At 36.5% G+C, this 24,224-nt stretch overlaps 1 protein-coding gene across 4 annotated transcripts in view; it reads left to right on the forward strand.

Annotated features, from left to right (window-relative positions):
* The window catches only part of CLEC16A (C-type lectin domain family 16, member A), a 92,991-nt gene that overhangs the window by 21,669 nt on the left and 47,098 nt on the right, over positions 1 to 24,224 (forward strand). For all 4 annotated transcript variants that reach the window (XR_775084.1, XM_010578449.1, XM_010578450.1 and 1 more), the window contains exons 10-18: positions 2,706 to 2,934; positions 4,329 to 4,458; positions 8,591 to 8,691; positions 12,992 to 13,114; positions 14,760 to 14,869; positions 15,369 to 15,413; positions 16,825 to 16,875; positions 19,144 to 19,272; positions 23,259 to 23,379. Coding sequence is in view for 3 of the 4 variants with exons in the window: in XM_010578449.1 (XP_010576751.1) it covers positions 2,706 to 2,934; positions 4,329 to 4,458; positions 8,591 to 8,691; positions 12,992 to 13,114; positions 14,760 to 14,869; positions 15,369 to 15,413; positions 16,825 to 16,875; positions 19,144 to 19,272; positions 23,259 to 23,379 (1,039 nt within the window). In the remaining variant the exon portion in view is untranslated. The remainder of the gene's footprint in view (positions 1 to 2,705; positions 2,935 to 4,328; positions 4,459 to 8,590; positions 8,692 to 12,991; positions 13,115 to 14,759; positions 14,870 to 15,368; positions 15,414 to 16,824; positions 16,876 to 19,143; positions 19,273 to 23,258; positions 23,380 to 24,224) is intronic.

The following is a 24,224-nucleotide window of genomic DNA, read 5'->3' on the forward strand; positions in this document are numbered from 1 at the left end:
AAAAATAAGGGTTGCAGTTGTTGTGTATAAATGCAACATATCCAGAGTTATTTAGGGCAAAAGAGTAAGGGTAGTTTTCATGACAGGAACAAATAGTACTTTTTACTGAAACCAATTTGTGGAAAAAAATCACCAGCAGATCTAACTGCTGATAGCTGATGAGTTGGCCATAACCTACCCATGGAGATCAGCTGAACATCATAGGGCAGTAATGATTGCCCAACCTCCAATGAACAGGTTCTCCACCTCAAAGTGTAGCAAATTAAGATACACTTTTCTTTCCATATTTTTTCCCTGCATTTCTGGTTTTAGATGGCATCAGAAGAAATACTAACTCTTATCTCATGGTGAGAGTTGAATATGTGTAGCCAACAGAATGTATTTAAACTTGTTAGCAGTCATCACACTAAGGTTTACCTTACTTCCTGTGAGATCTGTTTTCCTGCATAATTCGGATGTGGGCCAGTTCTACCTATTTCATGTTTCTTGTTTAACCTCCTTTCTCCTTCCTGTAAAAGTTTTTACTGGTACTGCCTTATTTTACCAGCACACATTGCACAAGATAAACCATAATTGAAAATATGGTTGAAAGACATTTCCAAAGTATAAAATAGCAGTATCTCAAACTGTATAATCAACTTAGATAAACCATATACTATGTAAATTAATTTTAAGTCTGATTTTAGAATGTCTTAAATATATAGCCTTGTTATATTTAGCAGAATAGAATATATATGTTGACTTTTTCTCAGCATTCTTTCTTGAGATGGACCAGACCATGGTTCAATGCTTATGAGCACATTGCTGTCTACAGGTCTCTTCTGTTATTTTGCTAATGTGGCTAACAGCATATTAAAAATTCAAGGATGTTAAGTACATGCATTCTTCATTAAAAAAAAAAAAGTAGCTACAGGATTCTAGGAAGCAGTTGTAAGAAGTGAATGCAGGAAGGGGAAAATGCATTATGCAACTTGCATGCTACTTTTATTTTTTTCCCCTAAAGAGTAGGACTTAATATGTTCTTCCCTTTCCTTATGACTTTTCTGATGAGAAGCCATCAATAAAAGGTAATCTGGTTGTAACTCTGGTTGGTTTATAACTTTCCAATGTTGCAGTTTGATCAGACTAAAAATGTATCAGAGAGCTTACTGGGGGACATAAGTGTGGTAAATTTCACGTTGTGGGGTTTTTTTGGTATTGTGAAAGATTCTTCCTACTATATGGTTTGTTTCAGTGCCAAGTGTAAGGTAACTTATGCGAGATTTGTATAAAGCCTTTTTAAAAAGTCAGAACATTCAGAGAAACATTTTGGCCTTTTGACTTGTAGAAGGCTTCTTCCCAGGTCTTTTCCTAATCTCTTATTTTTTACGTAGAGGTGTTCCTTATTAAGTGAAGGGAGGGATTTTTTCCAAACTTTTTCTGAGGTCTCTTTGATGCACTCATCTTCAGTACTTATTGTACTTGAGTCACCTAAGGCAGGGAATGGAATCAATTTTGTATTTACTCTAGTCTTACTTCTTTTCTCTTGCTTGCCCTTAAATTTTTAACCCTTTAGCCAGTGTCAGCTAAATGTGATTGAAGTACTGAGGTCTGAAAGGTAATGAAGTTTCTGTAGCAGTCTTGTTCGGCATAAACCTGTGCTGGCAGGAAGCCCCCAAACCATGGGGTTCAGCTCTCAGTAGGAGAGGTTTGGCTGATGAATGTTTATAGCTCTGGGTGAGAGAGAGGGTGTACTCTGGTGATCTAGCTACCATGCCTAACAAGTGGGAAGGGAGCTCAAAGCATCACAGTGCAGAAACAATCTGCAAAATTATGGGAAACCAAGTTTTGTTAGTCCTGCTAGTCACAAAACTTCTTGTGGTGTCTTGTGTCTTTCTGTAAGAATACATTGTTCTCTATTTTTAGAATGGCAGAGAGTCTTGGAAATACTTATTTCCTCTGGGAGAAATTTGTCATCTAAATTTATTTTCTCGCTCTGTAAATTAATAATCAGGAAAATCAGGTATTGATTGAATACTGTTTGCCTTCTTGTCCAAAAGACTTGAAAAGATAAACTACTGATCTCTTTGGGCAGAACACAAGTATAAAAGTCTAACAAATGAAGTGGTGTTGGTTTTCTGGACGTGGTAAGTCAATGTCTGGAGGCCCAGAAAGGTTGATGTCAGTGCCATTTATTCCTAGTTGATACAAGGACTAGTATGCTGTTGAGGGAAGCTCAAGAGTCAAGAAAAGTTCGCAGCATAGAGCATTGGGTTTTGTCCTTGCTACTGCCAAAGACATTTAAAAAGTATATTTCATATTAATACATGGCTGTCAACACATACTTTGGATTTTGCTGCCTTTATCCTTTTTGCAGAAGGTGTCTTAATTTTGTATGTACTAGCTGTCTCACCTATTAAGAAAGTTCAAAGAAGGGAAAAAATTTTAATAAACTTCTATTGATGAAATAGGTAGTTCTGTATCTTCTTGTCTCAAGATGGCATACTTTTTAAATGACGTATCTTTAGGATATATTACTTTGGAGATAATTGTTCTACTGGTGATTTGATACAACTTGAGGTCTGCTTTCTTGTATTTTAAAATGGATTAGAGATTTGTAGGTGGTATGCTAATTTACATTCTCTTTGATATGAACTGAAGTTTCTTTATCAATTAGAGTTAACAATGTCGTGTTGTAACTCAGTGTAAACTCTTCAAATTTACAGGCAAAGTCGAGCATCAGATGTTTCATAAAACCAACAGAAACACTTGAGAGGTCTCTTGAAATTAACAAACAGAAGGGGAAGAAGAGGGTGCAGAAAAGACCCAACTATAAGAATGTTGGTGAAGAAGATGAGGAGGAGAGAGGATCTGAAGATAACCAAGATGACCTAGATAAAACTAAAGGTACAGAAGCGAGTTCAAAGGGCATCAGAACAAGCAGTGAAAATGAAGGTGGGTATACTGGCAAATAAAAATCATGCTTACAATTTGGATACTTTTATGAACCTAGTTGTGATCTGTTATGTGACTTGTTCTCTTGATGCACTAGGTGAACATGGGACTATTAAATTTGTTTCAGTCTTTGCCTGGTTTTTTTTTTCTCATGTTAAATCATTCTGTCAGAATATGTACTTCTAATCTGATTAAGAACTATGAATTTCATATTTTCCTGTAGTCTTTGGCCCTTATCACAAATGCATGCCTTACAGCTAGGTGTACATGATTATGGGGCACTTTATAAGTGGACTTCACAACTTTGTAACTTTTCCTTCTGTGGTAAGGCAAATGGTGTAGCCACTTTACCTTTGTAAGATGGTTGGGAGTATTTTATGCGTGATTCAATGATAAAATTCAACAAGTGTGCTAAAAGTGACAGTGCATGGTAGATGATGATATTAAATAGTTCAAAACTCAAGAAAACCTCTTTAACTTTTAGGTTTTTTTAATTGCACGTTTTCAGGATTTTTGACGTAATGCTAACCTTAAGAATTGGTTTTATAGGATGGGTGGTCTTACAGCATAACTGTTTATTTTACTAGTTAATAACTATTAGAAGGGTGTACGTCAGAAACTAGTCTTTACTTTAGACAAAAATTGAGAAAAATGTGGCAGAATTACAAACAATTGAAAATAAGACCTTTACGCTTTGACAGCCCTCTCCAAACATAGTTGCATTTTGATTTAGGTAAACAGTCTGTTTGAGAAGGCTTTCCTTAAATGGTGTCAAATAACTAATCGTGTATTGTCTACCATGATTTCAAGAAAATATGACATGATCTGCTCTTTAAACTGGTGCATTTAGCAGTTATCTTTGTCCAAATTCTTAAACAGAAGCTAGATTTGGTCTTAATAGTTCTACTTAAAGCCCATAGGTATGAAGCACTTGGGACCAGGTATCCTGTTTGCTGTAATTGTAGAGACCTATTTACACCCTCTGTGAAACTAGATGTCCACCCATGCCCCATCTTACTAGCATTTTTACAAAAAAATTTTTTTTCCAGAAAGAGGTTGTATGTTTTTTCTTCCTGTGGTTTGGAGGGGAGGGAGATTACTGTTGCTTGTTTATTTGCCAACATAATCTGTATATTTTCTTTACATATATTATATATAATTTTCTTGTAGCAGTTAAATTCCTTAAAGAAACGTAAGCAAACTATTTTATTGGGAAGAAAATTTGCCTACATCTATTCATTAATTAAGCTTTCTGAGGTTATGGTTATACCTCTTACGTAGTTGTATCAGTCACTTGTAATGCAAAATGGAAAATACAAAAGAGCTTGCGATAACTGTTTGTTAAAAATATCAAATTTGGGTGTTCTGTTTTGTTTTTTTGTTGTTTTTTTTAGAAATAGAGATGGTAATCATGGAGAGATGTAAACTGTCAGAATTGTCTATCTCTACTGTGACAGAACAGAATACAACAGATGAAGAAAAGAGTGCAGCTGCCTCTGGGAGTGAGATAACAAACTGGAACAGGTATAAAGGAACTGTAATATATTTTGCTGTATTGCTTCCTTACTTGCCCTCCTGTTAACTCTCTCACTTCTCTTAAGGGATGTTTCAAATCTGCCTCCAATTAAAATTACAAGGGTTCTTGTGGATCACAAATAAGTGAGGCAACAGAAAAATGGGATATGGCCTCTCTACTGATCAGTTTCAGAAATAGTCTTGTTCCTTTGTGAAGTTTGTGCTTTCCTTTCATTCCAGAATTTTCTAAACCTCTAAATTAAGCCAGAAGAAGTTTTCTTAATGATATTTATGGTCACGTGTCAATTTTGTATACATCTGTAGGGGAAAAACCTAGGAAAATTCCTCAGTTCAGCGCTGAATTTTGCAGAATTTTAGTAGTATTAGTAGTTGCGAATAAACCCAATCTAAGCTATGTACAGTTTCTAAGGTCCATTAGTATACCTTAGGGTTATTGAAAACTTCTCTTGGAAATGCAGCTTTTAAGTGTTTCTGGGAGCAGAAATTGCCTTGACTTCAAAATTTAAACTTGGATATATTAAATACCCATAAGACACTTTCTCAGTAAGAATTTTGCATTCTTGTTATTAGATTGATAAAGAAAAGAAATGGAACATGCCATCTCTGACACAAAAGTAATTGCAAATGTGTCCCTTGGGGAAATGCACATTTTTAATAGGATTTCAAATTTATTTTTAAACTTGGGAAATGCTGCCTGGTATTCCCAGAATTTCATTCTGTCTCCATTATAGCTTTGATGTAGCTTAGATTACATTCATTAATAAAGATAACATTTAATTTCATTGTAAAAGTGAAATTGAACCTTGACTTGAACTGGCTTTAAAATACATTGTTCTAGATTATTGATATTTTGACTAAAATATGTGCCAAAGGGCTTTTAGAAAGAAATTGGTAATGACTGCACTGAATGCTAAAGCAACTAGGATGCTCAGGTCTTGAAAAGTACAAAATACTTAGATGGGAGATGTCAATGCATTTGGCAAATGTCTGCATTTCAGGACTCTTTTGATCTGCAGATATGATCTCACAGCGTCCTGCATCTTTTCTAAAAATAAACAGCATCAAGGAATGTGCAGAGCTAAAAATATTTTTAAAATTAGTATAGACCTTGTGTAGGGCATTTCTGGCCTTAGTTTTGTACATGAATTTCTGGAAATCTCAGTGGATAAGCTGCTACAGCTTAAGATTATGTGTTGTTCCATATGCCAAATGTAATATTTGAAACAGTAGCTAAATCTCTCAAATTGGTCAAGTGTGCATAGCTTCTTTCCTACACTGATTGCAATCACTGAGTCTTGTGGATAAGGTGAGCCATGTGGATAAGGTGCTATGTGGTAGTGGAAAATGCGGTGATCTTTCATCTCATGCTTGAAGTGGGAGAAACTTCCATAAGTGGAATAATCATTAATGATTGTGGTGATAGTGATTCCTAATGTGTTGTGGTCTTCAGTTGTGGACACACTCCACAAGAATAAATAATTTGAAAAATACCCGTATGGCATTTGATCCGATTTCTATCAAGTCATTAGTAAAAAGCTAGTAAAGGAAGAAAATGCTTACAGAATTAAGAAATACGTTTGAAAATACTTGCCATGTAGCCTTTAATATTAAAAGTGGTTTTTAAAAATTGTCCAATAGTTGTTGAAAAATAAATGGAAAACAGCACAGCTTGCAGTTAAAAATCTGTAGCTATAAAAGGTAAGTCAAATTTTCAATTTCCCTTAGCCCTTTTTTCTACTGTGAAGAATATAAAAGAGAAAGTTTATGTATTTTTGGTATAACTTTATTTTGATGTGCCTCACTATTGGAAAGTTTAAGCCTAAAGGCTTGTTTTAAATTAACTTCCTTTTATGATATGCTACACAGTGAAGTTTGTTTCCAGAATGCAAAACCTTCATGCTATGTTGTGCCTTCTGTTGCTGCTTCCTTATAGCTGAAGTTTTTCTGGGTCTGTCCTATTATTTAGTCTGTATGAGGATCTGTTGATGAGTGGGATTCCTAGAAGTTGTTTTGGCTTCAGATTATTGCAATTGAGAGTTTGATAATGCAGATAGATAGATGCAGTGAAGAAGCATCTGGAATGAAAATTATTTCTCTCACTGCTGTAATCATATGTTTTTTAAAGTTATGTAGTTTCACAAACCTAAGTAGCATGTGGGGAAAAAACAGTGAAAAATGCATTAGAGATTACAGAAGTTGTTTAATGTAATTAAACATGTAACCATGTAATATTAGTGTTAATGGAACAGCTACTGATATTTCTGCACCTTTGACCTCTTAAAACATTGGTTTTAATAAAATTAAAATAAATACTACTTTTACATCGTAGGTCAGTTTTTAGGGTAATGACCAGCTAATGTTGGTCTGACAACAGACCTAGTGTTATCTAGCATTTAAGTGTTTTAGTAATCTTGAACCTGGATGTCTTGGTCCTCTTTCTTCTTTAGGCCTTGAAGCTGAACTCCCTTTGCTATGTGCAAAGCACCCCATTTCAGGATGTCATGAGGCTTGTAGGGCTTGTTTAATGCTTAGGAAGACTGAAGGCACTCTTGATTTATTTTCAACATTGCTAATTCTTTAGGCTGTTTTTGCTTGAATAGTTATGTTCTTTTGAGATCTACAATAGGAACATCACATGTGAAATTTGGCTTGGGTACATAGAGCAGTGTTGAACTTGGGCAAAGAGGGATCAAAACTCAAGTGGCATTGAAGTATATCACAGAGGGTGCTTGTAGTCCAGCTTCAGAAATGCACAAACATATGACTGCAATGTCACGAACTGAGCAGAGGAACTGTGTTCTGTTATTCTTGTCATAGCCTTCTTTTAGTAAGAGAGCATGTTGTTGAAATGTGCGTGGAGCTGACGGGAAGTGTTCAATACATTGTTATGACTTGGGTTGACTGGCTTACTGGGATCCATTGAGTGTGACGATGAGGGTGCCACGGGTCTGGAGTAGGTATAGAAGTATGTTGTGTTCTGATCTTTGATAGCCCTTCTGACCCGTAGGTAACCACAATGATGAGTTTGTAGTGGATGTTTCTTGTCTGCTAGGTCTGAAGATAGGAAAATTTATTCAGTTTTATGACTTTGGATGTTATTTTAATGTATTTTCTTTGGATGTAATTTAGGTAATTAAGGAATTTTTTTCCTTTCACTGTTAAAAAAAATACTTTGAGAGGTAGGAATTACCTCTTTTCAGTCAAGGTTCTAAGCTCTCTTCTGGTGACTGACGCTTCCCTGATTTTTTTAATTATTCCCCTCCCCGACTGGGCCACCTGTGAAAATGGATTTAATTTCAACTTGTGCTCTGAACTGACTGGATGCAAGCCCACTTAAGACAAGAAGCCGAGTTGCCTTGCCATCAAACTTATGCTAACAATCAGCTAAATCTCAGCCATATCTGATCTGTCCAGATGGCTTCTGGATTAAATTGACTTTTGTGGTCTGTTCAGGCTACAGGTGAAGGGTGAACTTGTCACTGTTTGTAGCTTCCTATGTATGTGTCATAGATCAAACATGCTTAAACCCAGGAAAACAAAGCTCATTTGCAGTCCAAAGCTTTCTTTTTTCCATTCAGATGTTCCCTCCTTGTTAATTTTTCTTTCCTATAACTGTTCGACAGTAAAGTTTTTCTCTGATTGTTTTAGAATAACCTAGCTTCTTTCAAACTTTTAGTGAAAACTGCTTTCTTGTAATACTAAAAACTTTTCAACTCCATTTACTACATGAGTTTTAAGGTAGTCTTTTTTTATATACAACAGTGATAGCAGATCCTTGAAGTTTACTTATGTATACACTTAAAACAAGCTGTACAATGCTTCTGCACATATACTAAATGTGCTACAGACAACCCAGTAACTGTGTGAACAATAAATTCTTGGGAAAGTATTATGTAACAAATCCCGTTAAAACATCAGAATTAATGTCAGGATGTAAATACAAGGCATGACTATAATCTGAGTGCTCTTAGACAGGTTAATCTTTGTTTAATGCCTAAAAATGTGCATTACTGTAAATTTGCCTCTTCCATTAACTACATGCAGAACAAGATAGTTAATAATTTTTCTGTAGATATGGTCTTTTTCTTCATAACCATTTTAAAATTATGCCTTTCCACAGGCCTTTTCTTGATATGGTCTATAATGCGCTGGACTGTGCTGAAGATGATTACTATGCCCTCTTTGTGCTCTGTCTTCTATATGCAATGTCACACAACAAAGGTAAGCAATTTTTGCTTTTCCCAGAGAAAATTGAGACACATGGTTTTGGACAGGCATGATCTGTTTGTAACTTGTTTATGTATGCCTTAAACGGTGAGAAATTCTTTACATGGGGGCGCAGAAATAAGTATGCTGTAAGCAAAAACAGTTGCTAAGGATCACCATTTTAAGAACAATTTGGTAGAAAGCTTTGAACATCAGGTAACTTTTTTTTCCATAGGTTTCTTGGAATTGGAATAGGATTATTGTGTTTCGTTTTTATCTCTTAATTTCAGTTGAAGCCCACTATATTCAGTCTACATATATATGGGATCTAGTTCTTTCCCACTTTGCATGGGTTATGATTGCTACATGTAAGCGAAGCATAAAATGTTGTAAAACTTCTCCCCACATGTTAAAATTAAATATTTGTATACTTTAAACATATAGATAATGCACAAGGCCTGAGAATCAGATGTGATTATGGAAGTCATGTATTGCTTATTTCTGTCTAGCTTTGACAGTCCTTCAGTAATTCTTTTTATACTCTCCAATTCCTCAACAGCCTTCTCATCCATTGTGCCATAATTGATTGAACGCTTGTTTAAATTGTCAGCGTTCTATGCCATAATACACCTTGCAAGTCTCTCAAGGAGCCTGGACTATTTTATAAACTAGCAAAACTATGTTAAATGTGTATTTCATTATAATTCAGACAGTATGAGAATATGTAACCTTTTCTAAGGGATGATTATGGTTAGCTTTTTTGCTGTTTATTTTTGTGTGCATTTTAAATAGATTCCTTATGGAGCAATAACATAAACATCTCGTACATGTGAATAATCATGTGTTTCGGGAATTGAGAGCTGAATTTAAGTTACTTTCTGCTTGTGAGGATAGTTTCTACAACATACTAGTAATTTAAATGAATCAACTGCTACAGTAAACTGAGCAAAAGAGCATCAGGTGTGATGGCATGCTTAAAAGTAAGGATTCTGTTCTAGCTTCAGGGTACTTCTAATGAGTGGAAATTAATCTTGAGGGAACTAGTTAAGCTGATCCCCTCCTGTTCTCCTCCCTCCTCTTGATGGTTTTATCTTTTTCCCAGAATGAAGGAATGCTTCTCTGAGATTATAATTTGCAGACAATTTCAGGACTTTCACAGTCTCTTATGATGAGATAATAACACAACTAATATCACCAAAGATAGCACCACAGCCTTGCCGTGCTCTAGCACTCTCTGACTTGCATCTCTGATTTCCCACACCCCTCTGCAACCAGTATACTTCTTCCAGAAAATGTTTTCCCTGAGGGACTTTTGAACATCACTGTGCTAGAAAACCCTGATGTCAGAGATGGATTCTCTTCTCTTAAAATTCATTAGCTGAAGCTGTGAATAGCCAAAATCATTAGGTGTATCTGTTGCAGCTTCAGAGAGTCCCCGGAAGTCTTTCAATGTCATTGTAAAGGAGAAAGCCTGCACTCTGGGGTTGTAATTCTTAAGAATTCTTCTATTTAAGACCATAGTCCTTCAGCCCGCTGTATTTGCTTTTAATGTAATTAGTCAGTCTTCAATAACCTGTTCCCAGAACAAAAGTCTGATAACCTCTCTTGTTCCAAAGATGACTTGCTTACATCTATAGTATTGCTGTAAACAGTGAGGAATGCAGCAGATGCAGCCTCTTGCTGCTTAGTTTCAGCAGTCTGTGCTGTTTATTTTTCACCCAATATCCAGGGTTGCCAAGAGAATTACAACAGGCAGTGAAATATCTGTCTTTTAAGAGACTAAAAGTGTCCTGGCCCTAAAACTGGAGATACCTTTTATGCATCCAAGGGGTCAAAATCAACACTTCATCCTTTGGTGGTCACATCAGCCCTCTCTAAATGAAAAATTCTTTAGGCTATACTCGTTGGCTTTCCTTGTCAACAATTTACATTAGCCTGTTGCTCTTTGGAAGCTATTTTCCTTTCTCCCCCTATCCTTGACCCTAGATCTTAGGTGCTACACAGATAATGACATCCAGTTTTGGTCTTCACTGTCTTTAAACAACCCACTCCTCTAGTGCCCTATAATAGACTGCTTTCAGCCTTGGGGGCCATGGAATCAACGCCTCTGTCTCGAAGAGGAGGGGTTTTGCAAGCTGCTGATTTAGTGCCCCTGTTTGATGCAAGAGCAGAATGTTGTTCTTTAAAAGCTCGGGAGCTGTACAGCTGCTCCTTTCTACACCAAACTCAATGTCAGTCATGGAAGGTGCCTCAGGATTGAGCTGGAGCCAATGTTTGTACCTGAATTCAGTATAATGCAAAAGATCTGTCTGCTTACAGACTTTCTCAAGGTATGTGTGAATGATCCTTTTCTTTTACAAAAGGTCATGAAGCTCTCTCTCCAAACATGCAGAGGCCAAGTTGTTTCTCCAGTTTCAGGAAGCAATAAATCTCTAGGAGTTGTGTGCCTAGGATCTGAGTATCTATTTACTGTCTACCTGACAAAGATGGTAAATGCTCTAGTGAACACTTGAATCAGTTCAAACAGGTAATGAATTGGAAATTTACGATGATTTCGTGTGACTGAATGCAAGACAAGCTTGTCCTCTCTACACCACAGGAAAATGAGTTGCAGTTTTCTATTTCAGTATATTGGCTGTTTCAAACACGTTTCTGATTCTCTAGCTGGTCAGTTTGAATTTCACCTTCCCCTGCTATCCTATTCATTCTGGCACTGTGGAGAAGGCTACAACAGAACACGCTAAAAAAAAAGCTGAATTGCCCTAGCTTAACCAAGAACTTTGGTTTCAGGCCTTCCTTCTAAGGGAGCAGCCTTCTCAGTCTCTTGTCACTAAATGTAGGCACCCTATCGAGGCTTTTGATTGTGACTCCTTCAGTTTGGATACCGAGTCTGCATTTTGCACCATGTTCTTGAATAAGTTTAAAGAAAATTTGCTTGTTTTTCACCAGCAATAAACGTCCATGTGAACAGGAAGAAAGCATCCCAAGAGTTACATGTATGCAGCTAAACAGATTTGTTGCAAGTTGTATCTGAGAGATCTTTAATCCCAGAAGGAGCCCTTCATATATGTTGCTGGAGCATGTACTGTATCTCGGGAATGCAGAATTCTGCATCCTTGGCAGGCAGTCAACCAAACGAAAGATGCTGAATATATATATTTTGCTGTGATTTCAATTTGGCCGCTTTGTTGAGCACCTGCCTGTTCCTGCCTCATTCCTCCCCCATGTTTTCTTGGTCTCCTTAATGGTTTTCTGCTGGTTAATGACCATATCCTTCTGTGAGAGCTTAATCTGCATATAGATATTCTCTAAGATATGTTACTCATAAACAGCTTTCCTTTCCAGAATGAAAACTGCAGCTCTTTACTGAACTGTTAGATTGTTGTGAACACTAATACTCTGATTGCCCTGGTTCCTTAAATGCTTCCTTCCCCCGCAACCCCTTTCTTCAGTCTCATCATGACAGAGAACATTTGTATCACTGTCATTAATCTTCAAACAGACCTTTATTAATTGTTCCAAATACAGACGCTTAGTGAAGAAAATAATCAGGTATCACAAATGGCTTTGTTAGGTAGAGTTAACTACAAGTTCGTGGTTGGAAGAAATTATAAACCTCAATATAGTCATCTTCTGTTTTATGGGGTTGTTTGTTGCCATTCTTTAGAACAAGGACAGGTTGATCCTCAGCAATCCATAACTATGTTTTGTTCTAAGAGGTTTTACAGTAGCCAGTCTATTCTGAGAAATAACTTTGCTATTTTAGAGGAACAGGTTGAAGAAAGATGGGTGTAGTCTCCTTATACAACAAGTCAGTGGGAATCTGTGATTTGTGTTGGGGAGGGTACAAAAGAAGAGGCTACTAGTTACAAAATAAAATTCTTGTTTTTAAAAAAAATATGTGAAATGATGACTTACTACCAAAGCAGAATTTAAAATCAGACTTCTGTCTTTTCTACTTCAGCCCTTACGCTCTTCAGATGTATGGCTTGACTTTGTTTTGATTTAGATGCAAACAAATAGTCTGAGAATTTCAGATGCAGAAACATGGTTTGGATATCACCAAACACTTTGGGATTTGAGTGTCTTCACCCTGTAGGCTCCATTTAAGGCTGAGATTTTTAAGTGATATATAAATGTGTTCAGTCTTTCTATTGTTCCTCCTTTTCCTTGTAATAGAAATTCAGAACTAACTTGCCCAGTTTTGTATTGCTAATTACACTCTTCTGAGAAAACTGCCACGCCTATTAAATACTTACCTCGAGGCGTACTCCTGTTTTCTAATTTCCCTTTCTTCCTTCATCCCCCACAAAAGGAATTGACCCAGTCAAGCTGGAGAGAATTCAACTTCCAGCTCAACATGCTGAAGAGAGAAATTCATATAATCATGTACTTGCAGAAGGGCTTATCAGGATAATGAATTATGCTGCACAACCAGGTATCACTTTTCCAGTATTTGTTTTCTTGCTGAGCTGAAATTTTTGAAGATTAAAAAAAAAATGCTACCTAGCCTCTTGTCTTTGAGGGGAAAGCATCTGTTTAGCATGCTCATCGATGAGCAATAAGTAGATATGATCTGTGAAAGACAACTATCAGGTTTTCCTTAGTTGAGGAACCAGAAACTCTGGATTTCTGCTGAACAGTTGTTTTTATACTCAGAACTATACAGGGATCCATTGTCTTAATTACTACTTTCTGTTGTTTTGAAAAAACAAAAATGATGAGATGTATAGTGATTTTAGCTTAATGTAGGATTTCATTCTGAAAATATGATCTGTGGCACCTTTGCTTGTTAAAGTAATTGCAGTGGAGAAGTAGTCTTAAACTGAATGGTACCCTTTGCTTATAGCAGTCCTTTGTCTCTAGATGTGATAGCAAATCTTCCCATGATTTTTTTTTAATTGCAGATTGTATTTTCAGTTCTGAACTGTTTTGCAGAAAATGTGGGGTTTTTTCTGATCTCAACTGTTTTGTGAAATGAGGGATACAAGTGTCAGTGACCTGTTCCACGGAAACATGATTTTTTTTGTTCAAGCCACAGCTCTTCTCCCTGCACTTCCCCTCTTAAAACTTCAAATGCATAGAACTGGTTTTCCCCTGAAACTGATGCACTATCAAATTCCTGATTTTCTGCAGAATAAAATCTAATGCTTGTTTGACTTGCAAGACTGATCTACAGAGTATTAACTTGTTATGCTGATACGCCAGTCACAGATTAAAAGCACATTTGTATATAAAGAGTTTGTACGTACTGCAGAAGGAAAGAGTGCAAGATGAGGAAATGCTTTTATTTAAACAAAAGCACTTCTGGGGAAGGGTGGAAATAGGGGTTTTTTATTAAGCTTGCTAAATGCTGTGTAGAACATCTCCTTTTCTCCTCTTCTTGGGGGTACTGACCTTTGTCTTTAGTTTCTGGCAGCAAGTGCTAACTTGTAAAATAGTAGATGGGAGTTGGGGTCAAACGCTAAGATGTCTGTCTGTCTTTTGCATATATTGTCTTAGTATTGATCACTGAGCTCAGACTGTACATTGCTAATATCTTTGTTTTTTTTAAATCCTTCTGAAACTATAAACTTAAAATCTCAATGCATTCTTTCACTCTGACTTCTGTAGATTCTCACATCCAGGCTGTATCTGAATCCTGTAGACTTTTTTTTAAGGAAAATCTATACCTTATTAATAAGTTCTATACAAAACTTCCTTTCATCTTGTAACTTTATCCATGCCAAATGTCTGAATCTTTTGTAATTTTAGTGTAATTCAACCTGTGCTTCAGATTAATAAAGGCATTGTTTTCGGCTTCTTTTCTAATAGTATTAATTTTTATTGCCTTCTTACTGCATGGTTCTGTTTTACATTTTCTTCTGCTTTAAATTACTCTTCCAGTTTGTTCTTTTTTTTATTAGTCATCAGCATTTTAAGCCAGTGTCAGCACTCATCCTTTTCAGATAGGGTGTGTATGACAGAGAAGCAAAGTTTATGACAATTGCAGAGAAGAGTAGAAACATTTGAGAACATGGGGTAATGAAAACAGCAATACTTAAACTGCTACTGTTTTGTATATTGAAATTTGCTTTTCATAGATGGAAAAATCCGTTTGGCAACTTTAGAACTTGGCTGCCTGTTGCTGAAGCAGCTTGTGTTTTCTAAAAATGGCAGCATCATAAAAGATGTTCACCTTGCTTGCCTTGAGGTAAGTATTTTCTTTCAAATTACCAGTCACAGCATTACTTGTCTTTGAGTCTTGTAGTATAGTTGAAACAATTTGTTTCATTTCTGATTGCAATAAGCATAAATGTGAAATTTGAGCTTCTAGAACATATTTCCATTGGTGGCTCTGTGCAGTGAACGTAAAGAATCAATACCCCATGTTCTGTTCTCAGCTTTGCTGTTACCTTGCTGTTTAAACTCTTACTTCTCAAGCAGGGTTATGTTTAATTTTCTGTCTGAAATTTGTATGTTATCCATCTCAACAATATAAAGAAGAGTGCTTTTGAAACTAACAAGCTCGCATATGTGTATTCTTGTAAATGCAAGAACTGTATTCTATCAAATTCTGGGCTGAAGGCTATGAATATGGGGATATTAATAGACAGTCTTGTCTGTATGAGTTTTTGGGTGCTTTTTTAAATGTGACTTTTGAGTAAACGGTGTATTTACTCCCTGAAACACAGTTATTTTATCTTTTCTAGGGTGCGAGGGAAGAAAGTGTTCATCTCCTTCGTCGTTTCTATAAGGTACGTAGGCAAAATGCTGTAAGAAAAAAGCCTTTACATAATGTGGAATTAGAAGCAAGTCTGCAGCCCAGTCTCTACATAGTGCCCGAGGCAGCACTTTTTTTTAAGATGGAAACTCCGTATTTGTGATAGAGAAGGAAGTGTTTTGTTGGAGGATTCCTCTCCTTTCCTGCCCTTCCCATACCACACTGACATATGTCACAAAAAGGCTGTTAGAAGTCTCACAGGGTTTGTACTGGAGGTCAAGTTAGCAGTCATGTGCTTTTGTTGCATCTGCTATGTACTTAATGGAAGAGAGCCATGCTATTAGAACATTTCTGGGATTTTATCATTGACAGTAATAGGGAATGTGTTTGTTTGGCATTACTTTTTGTTTGTGTCTTATCTGAAATGATGATCTAAAATTTTAATTCATCTTTTTTTTCTTATTGGAGACCTCTGTAGCTTTTTGCTGCCTTTTTTTTTTTGTATTGTAAACAATGAGAAAAAAAATAATTTTAGCCCTAGGTGTTAACTTCTATATAAAGAGCAGTAAATCCATGACAGATTTTGAGTGTCTAAAATATCTTCCTAGTTTTGTTAGAATTCTTTTGAAGAATTTTTTCTCAATGTGACTTACAAAAAATAAGTAACTTGTGGTGGGTTAACCAACAGGACGGAGGGAGAATAGAACATGAAAAAATCTTGTGGTTGAGATAAAGCCAGGGAGATCTCTTACCAATTACCGTCATGGGCAAACCAGACCAAACTTGGCAAAAATTAATCTGTTGCCAATTAAAATAATTTTAGATAGTCAGAAACAAAGACAAATGAAACAACGCCTTCCCCCACTCCTCCCTTTTCCCAGGCTCAACTTCGCTCCTTCATTCCTGACCCTTCTACCTTCTCCCCCTGCTGAGTGGTACGGGGGGACGGGAAATGGGGGTTTGGGGTCAGTCCATAACAGTTCATCTCTGCTGCTGCTTCTTCCTCACATTTTCCCCTGCCCCAGTGTGGGTCCTCTCCTCCATGGGCTGCAGTCCTTCCGGAAAAAAATCCACTTCATTGTGGGTCCTCCACAGACTGCAGTTCCTTCAGGGCATATCCACCTGCTCCGATGCTGCACTGTGGATATCTGCTCCACCACGGTCCTCTCCGTGGGCTGCAGAGGAATCTATCTCCCTTTCTTAAACGTGTTTTCCCAGAGGTGCCATCAGTGTTGCTGAAGGGCTCAGCCGTGTCCTGCAGTGGGGCTGTTGGAGGTGGCTGGAACTGGCCGTGTCTGTCACAGAGCAGCCCTGGTGTCTCCGCACACGGGCCCCTGCAGCCCTGCTGCCAGCACCTGGACACAGACACCCAGTACATAATTAAACAAACACGGCTTCATAGCCGTAAGGATTCATGATATGTCTGTATCCCTGTTTTTTGAAAGGGAGAAGAAATTTTTCTGGATATGTTTGAAGATGAATACCGGAGTATGACAGTAAGTGACACCCCTTCTGCCCTGCCAAATCCTCAAACCCAGATACAGCACAGGAGCAAGAACAAGTACTTACTAATAACTACTGAGTATGCTGGTATCTTTATTTCTGGCAGTAGAATAACAAAATGTGGATGGGTTGTTTTGGTCTCCGAGGAGTTGTGTCTACACTAACATAAATGGTTTATGTGAAATTTCACAGCTCTCTATTAAATAAAAGCCCATTACTTTCTGAAAGTGAGTATACAAAAATTACTTTATTCTGAGAAATGAGACATTGGATTAATTTTTTTTTCTGGTTATTAAACAATGTGGAAATCTTCCTATATGTCTCTGAATCCCAGCAAGGTTTCAGTTTTGAGTGGTGCCACTTTACTTGCCACAAGAGAACAGGGTTCTGGCGAGCAAGTATCAGGGCCCTTGTCTCATCTAGGAGACGTACTGCCTGTGCCACAGTACTGGCTGTGAAAGTTTTAACAGATTACTAAACTTAATCTCAAACAGTTCATATTTAACCTGTAAACATGTTTTGAAACTAATTATCTGTTTCAATTCTTAGGTTAGAATTTGGATAAAAATACTTTGGGTAGTCAGTTACAGATTTTTTTTCCACAGTGGTACAGGGATTTAATAAGCAGCCACTAGTGGTCTTTTTGAAGAAAAAAACCAAAACACAGTCTACAGTTGGTGTGTTGCAATAAGTCTTTTAATATGGGAAGCATCTTGCATATATCTTACCAGCCTAAATAATAGAAGTATTTAGTAAAACATGTAATTTTTTCGTAGTTAAGTATTGCTGTACATTTAGTTTGAGAAGTGACACTGATACTACCATCATTTTTATGTTGCAAGTTCAGTATACATGTAGGTTTTTCTGTTGTGTCTCTATTTCTGAGACTGCATTTTTTTCATTCACCATAAAAGACAGATCTACACCCTGGAACTTGAAGTTTGTTTTCCTTAAAGGATGTTTATTTGCCTAGCTAGCAAATTACTTGCTGGGTGGGCCAATTTAAGTACTAAGTAACACTGTTGTTGTCTTGTCAGATGAGTTGTGTAAATAACATGGTACAGAGCTTCTACCAAGGCAGAAGTATACTTGCTCTGTCTGAATGACAAAGAAAGGAAAAAGTTGTGCCTTTATTAATGGTAGATGAAGGTTCAGAGGAGTAAGTAAACTGAACACTGTAGTCCTTATTAATTTTGCTTTCAGCAATGAGTTTTCTTTTTTAACATTCTTTACCTTTATGATGTAAAATGCTGTTTAAACCAGTGTACACTCAGGTGAATTGCATCTATAGTAGTTATTTACTTGTTGGAAATTTTAGTTCTGTGTTCTCGTTTGTTCTCACTGTCTATGTAGATTTCTGTATCTTTCTACACATCAATTAAATTTGTTAATCCAGTGTTTCAGACACTGAAGATGAATTGTTCTACGATCAGAAAAATTGTCTAAAGACTGGTTTTGAGTTTGTATGAGTGCAAGGCAGCAGTTCAAGACTGCACTCTGAAAATTCTTGTTTCAGTCTGTTTCTTTTATGGTATCTTACCATGGCAAAGTGGCCAGGAACGCTTCCAGTTACAGTTGGCTATTTTGGAATGCCCGCATGACTGCGTTTTTCTTCTATGCAGAATATCATACAAGCTGTGGGAAGGGCTTTAATATGTTTTAGCCATTCCAGCTAGCTTTCTGACAAAAAGAAGCTCATGTCTCTAGTGCATGTGTAAATAATAGAACTTGGATGAAATTGCCGAAGGGTACAAAAGGATAGTTATTTCAGATACCATTTATTCATGAAAATGAGCAACCATGTAGGGAGAGACTCTGTTACTAGCAAGACTGAAGCAAACTGTCTAGTATGAAAGTTACTGCATTATTAGAGACTAGAGAGTTCTTTTTGGAGAGAAAAAGATATGGCAAACTTTTTCTTGTGATTGAAGTAATTACGAATTTGAGTCAAAACTTAAAATCAAGCCTGACAGACTTTGGGGTTTAGTACTCATGAAATAGCTTTTCTTCTGTAATCTTTCACAGTCTTTTCCTGTGTTTTTTCAGTATGGAAACTTCAACAGTATGTTAGGCAATGATGAGCTGATAGAAAAGAAAGATTGCATGTAAGGAGCTTAAAATAAGTTGGATGGTATTAAAAATTCTTAGAACTCTATAACAATTCCTTCCCCTTAAAATATACAACCATGAGTTGTATTTGAAAGTAAAGATGCAAATGCTAATTGTTCTCTATAGTAATCAGTGTTAAAATATTTTTATAGATTAAACCCATGAATGTAGAGTACTTGATGATGGATGCCTCAATCCTGTTGCCTCCAACGGGGACACCACTGACTGGTATTGATTTTGTGAAAAGATTGCCTTGTGGAGATGTGGAAAGAACACGAAGAGTGAGTAAGACTGTTTCTTATGTTCGTTCATGACAGAATGATGCCAAAGGCTTTGAACAATTCTAGAAATACAAACATTTTTCCTTGAAAGCTGCTTGATTGGAAGCTTCATCCATAAAATCATAAAGACTTGATGAAGACAGACCTGTGTGTAGAGTACGTAATATTTACCTGTCCCAGAGGAGAAACTTTTTTTTTTCTCTCTACGATTTTTGTGTCTAGTCAATTCAATATGTTCTTGCACTGGGTTTTTAATTTTTTAGACAGTGGAGGCATCTACATAAAAAGGCATTTTGATGACACTCATTAATATATTGTCAGTTTCCTTTTGTGATCTGGTATGCCAGTCTATCTTTCATTATATTCCTATAGTAAGAATCTCCACTGGAATGCTAGCTGGCTTCATATTGCTTGTATTTCTAGACATGGCAAAAAATACAGTTTTACTCGGCAGTATTCATGTTGCCGAAGTAATTCATGATAGAGAACTTGAGAGTGAGAAGAAAAACAGCAAAGTATCTATTTTTATGACTAACACAATCTGTAGAGGTGATAAGGACCTGAATAACAACATCATTATCAGCATTCTTGGGTAATCAGTTCTTGGCCCTTATCTGGCAGTGTCCTATAAGCCTTGCAGTGCCAGTAAGTCTTAAAGATACATTACTGCATGATGTTATTATTTGAAAAGTGCTGTTCTTTGGGTAGCTTTGCATTTATGTAAATGTATACGTAAGTATATTCAAGTACTCTTGAAGAAAAAACATATTCCAGGAATCTTTGAAAACTTTTGTTTTCATTATGTACAATAAGCCACATAACTTTTGTTATCACAGCAAGTTAAGTTTGATAAAGTACAGTGGATTATCTTGAAAAGTATTGTTCTTAGAAAGCAAAAATGCTTCCTAGAATTCTCTCTGAGGCATTTAACAGAATGATACTTAGAAATGCATCTTAATGGAAACTGACAGCTCCATGGTTTTTCTTCTGCTAAATAAGGACTAGTTTAACTTCTGTTGGTAGAAATTCAAAAATCAATACAAATATTCCTGTAAATTCTTTGGGATGGAAGGGTCTTTCTCATCAGCAAGAATTCCCAGAACGCTTCCTTGTTGGTCCTCCTTCCCGTGATTGCATTGCTCTAGAAGTTTTAGAATTTCTTTGAATTCGTGTACTACTTTCTTCCAGCTAGGCTATCTCTCTTAGGCTGAATTGCCATAACAATATGCTGAACTTCAGGTGTATCTTGAGACATTGCTGCTGCCGCCTAACCCGCTGGACGTCCTTTTTGCTGATAGTTTCAGATGGATAGTGATTCAATTCTGAGCATCCCATGGCATGATTCTGAAAAAGTTCTTAAGTTTCATTTTGCTAGCAAGTGAAGAAGTCCTGTACTTTGATTGTATCATGAGTTCTTAGCTGTTAGAGATCAGATCTTTTCAGGCTCTCACTTCTTTTGCTGTAGAAAGTCCCTCTAAGTGGCAATTCTTTTCCTTTTAACAACTTCAGGAGAAACTCTCAGAAATCAGATATCTCTCAAGTTATCAAAAGGCACATGTCCAAAATCCAGACAGCCAACCCCTCTGACTTAAAACATTAAAATGACAAGAAGTTGTTAGGCTGCTTTCTGAAATCAGCTACTACTGCTTGATCAAGCCTTCTGCCCAGAATCAGATGCTCTTTTGAATTGTTGATAGTCCAGTTACCGCTTGTTGGTTCCATGTCTTTCTTCTGATTTCTATAGTCATAAAGATGGTACTGCTTACCAGTCACCTAGAATAATGCAAACTCATTTACATGCTTATTTGGGAAGTAATGAACAGTATGGGTCCCAAACTCTGCACCTCGGAGTACATAGCAAGCAAAGACTTTGAGAGAAGATTTTGAACTAGCTGTGAGAATGCTATTTCATGGGAATGTAATAAGATATGGTTGGTTTCCCTGCAAATTACTATTTCTTTGCACATAGTATGTGTATATAGATGGAGGAATCAGCGCAAAGTATACCTCATTGTAATGTGTAGTTTTTTAATGTAGATAGCAGTTCATATTTGTTCCTACCTAACCAAGAAAACAAAGTCAGCTGAAAAAAATTTCTAGGCTACTGAACTGCTCTGCTGTTTTGAGATCTAATAGTTATAAAATAATTGTAGGAAGCCACAAATCACATGCTTTTGGGTTTATATTGATATTGCTAGCAAACTGAGGGCTATTGTAGGAAGCAGAGTGTAGTTCCTTTTTCACCTGATGTTCTTGTTTATTATTTTTTTCTTGCAAAGGCTAAAGTTCTGATTTTCTTCCCTACTCCTGTAGATTATTCTGCAGTAAAAGTGATTACATGTTTGGAGATGAGTGACATTAGTTTTATAGGGAATGTATGTGAGGGAAATTAATGCTGTGTCTAGGAGGGAAAGACAATTGAGGGGAAAATAAGTGAAAGCAGGCTGAGTGATGCCTGCCCTCTGAATTAAAAAAAAAACAAACAAACATTTTTGGGTTTGACTTTTGGATTACCAAAAATGCAAGGATGTTACTGTTCTTGATTGAATTTGGAAAATTTTAAACCTAATACTATGAATTCTTCTTGAAGCATCTGGTAGTGAAACTGCTTTATAGTAAACCTATTTAATTTCAGTAAAATCCACAATGCATTAGAATGCAATCTGTCTATATGGGAGAGATCATCTCCCATGATAAAATGACTCTGCTGTTATTCATAAGGTAGTGTTAATACTGTATTTTTGCTAGATACCCTTGACATTCTTTGCTCCAAATAATCATATTGCCCTATTAGATTTCAACAGCATACCAAATTCATCTGCTCTGGTGTCAATTCATGGAAGAGCCAGATACATGACTTTCCTCTCTTCGTCCCTGTTCTGCCAAAGGTTTCTGAAAGCACCACCAGTATGATAGCTGGCCAAGCGCTCGCATTTCTGGTTCACAGGAGCCACAGTTCAGTTGATTTTAAAAATAGAGGGGTGAAGGGTTTTGCTTTAAAGCAGTTTAGATTTGTTTTCCTAATACTTCCTGCAATCTGGCAGTTCTTGGGCACTGCAGCTGTTCCATGAACTCAATACTTTTACTGTAAGGCAGCTGATAATTTACAGTATGCCACAGAATTACTATGTAGGAAACTGTTTTAAAAAACAAAACACCGGAAGTAATAAAAAATGATTTTTTCATTTGCTATACTGAAAATACAGTTCTTGTAGTGGAAGAGGATTATAAATGGTGCCTTTCAAAATGTGACTAATAAAATGATGATTGTTCTTTGGCACTTTATCTAGTCTTTGCACACCATATGTCATTAATTTCTAAATCAAAACAAGAATATTAATTTCACAGAGTAGCTGTTGAAAGTTCCTTGGGACTGGTGGAGCTTTCAGAATGCTTTGCCCTGATGTAGACCTTCTGAGACTATAGATGAATTTGTCAGAGAATGCTGTATTGCACATGGTTAGTTTTGATGAACACAGCAAATTTAAAACTCAAAAATCCCCACTGTTTTCTCTTAAACTTGTAGACATCTTAGCTAGACTCAGCCAGAAAATTTATTGCTGTTTTAAGTTCAAAATGTGAGAGTCTCTGAAGGTTGGTTGTATAGTTGTCTGGAGCATATAGGTATTGTAAATACAATCAGTCTTAAAATAATGTTTTTAAAAAAAAATAATCCAAGATTGTTGTTTTTACTTAAACAGCTCCTGTAATCATTTGCCTATCAGTCACAATCTATGTAAGTGTGCCAGTGGGATAAAAGCTCTGCTGCTGCTGCTTCATTGAAAATAAGAAGCATGTTTCAACTTCTTCCATATCCTTTTTTTAACTTTGAAATTACGGTCTACTTTCTCAATTTAAAAAGCAGATTTACTGCATGACAACAAACTCAGGGGTTGTAAAAGCGAGTATATGTTTGTAAGATTCTGTTAAAACGTGTACTGTTGAATGCAGCAGTATTTTAATCTAATTTTTTTTAATTTCTGAAGGCAATCAGAGTTTTCTTTATGCTCCGTTCACTATCACTGCACTTGCAAGATGAGCCAGAAACTCAGTTACCACTCACAAGGGAGGAAGATCTGATAAAGACAGATGATGTTCTTGACTTGAGTAAGTAGTCCCTCAATTTCCCAAATGTCTATGTCTATGACATGGAAAAATTGCTGGCTTTTTTTTAAAGTTAAAACTCCAAAATAGTTATCTTGTATAAGTGACTACCAAGGATGATCGTATTAAGTTTGTCTTCTACTGGATTTAGAACACTTCTTGTGGTTTGTTGGTTTTTGTGGGTTTTTTTGGTTTGGGTTTTTTTTTGTGTTTTTGTTTTTGTTGTTGTTTTTTTTTTTAAAGAGACTGTTAATAAATATTCCAGAGTTTAAATATTAGCATGTAAAGGTTTCAGAGTCCTTCATCTGGTTCCCTGCTGTGTTAGTTTTCTAAATGAACTGATCCTAGGAGGATTTTCTTCTATTCTGCTTTCACCTATTCAAAATGCGCTTAAACCATCCATGAACTTGAAGAGACTGGAGGTAATTACTTCAACAGCTACACTGTGCTGTTTTACCGATATGGGGCCTTGGTTGTCATCATGTGTCCCCTTGCCCTGGAGTTCTTTTTCTTCACATCTCTTCTGTCATTTTAAAGTTGGTGTGTGGAAGCTTTTACTGCCATAGTTGAACAGGATGCTGAGCTATTCCTGAGGGGAATTGGTTTGTAATGTCCAGAATGACCTTGTGATATAAAGTGGTACTTCTTATGAAGTAAAGGCAAAGTACCTTCTTTCTGCATTACCATAGAATACTACTGCACTCTTCATACTGAAGAAACAAAGAAGTTGGAAAGAATAGAATCATGAAGTAGGCTATTTGTCTGCAAATTCAATATACTTGTATATTTTGATGGTAAATTAATACATCTCTAGATGACCTTATGTGTTACTAAACAGTACAACATCT

The sequence above is a fragment of the Haliaeetus leucocephalus genome, unplaced genomic scaffold, assembly GCF_000737465.1.
Source record: "Haliaeetus leucocephalus isolate CR32 unplaced genomic scaffold, Haliaeetus_leucocephalus-4.0 Scaffold636, whole genome shotgun sequence".
In the NCBI taxonomy this organism is placed as follows: Eukaryota; Metazoa; Chordata; class Aves; order Accipitriformes; family Accipitridae; genus Haliaeetus; species Haliaeetus leucocephalus.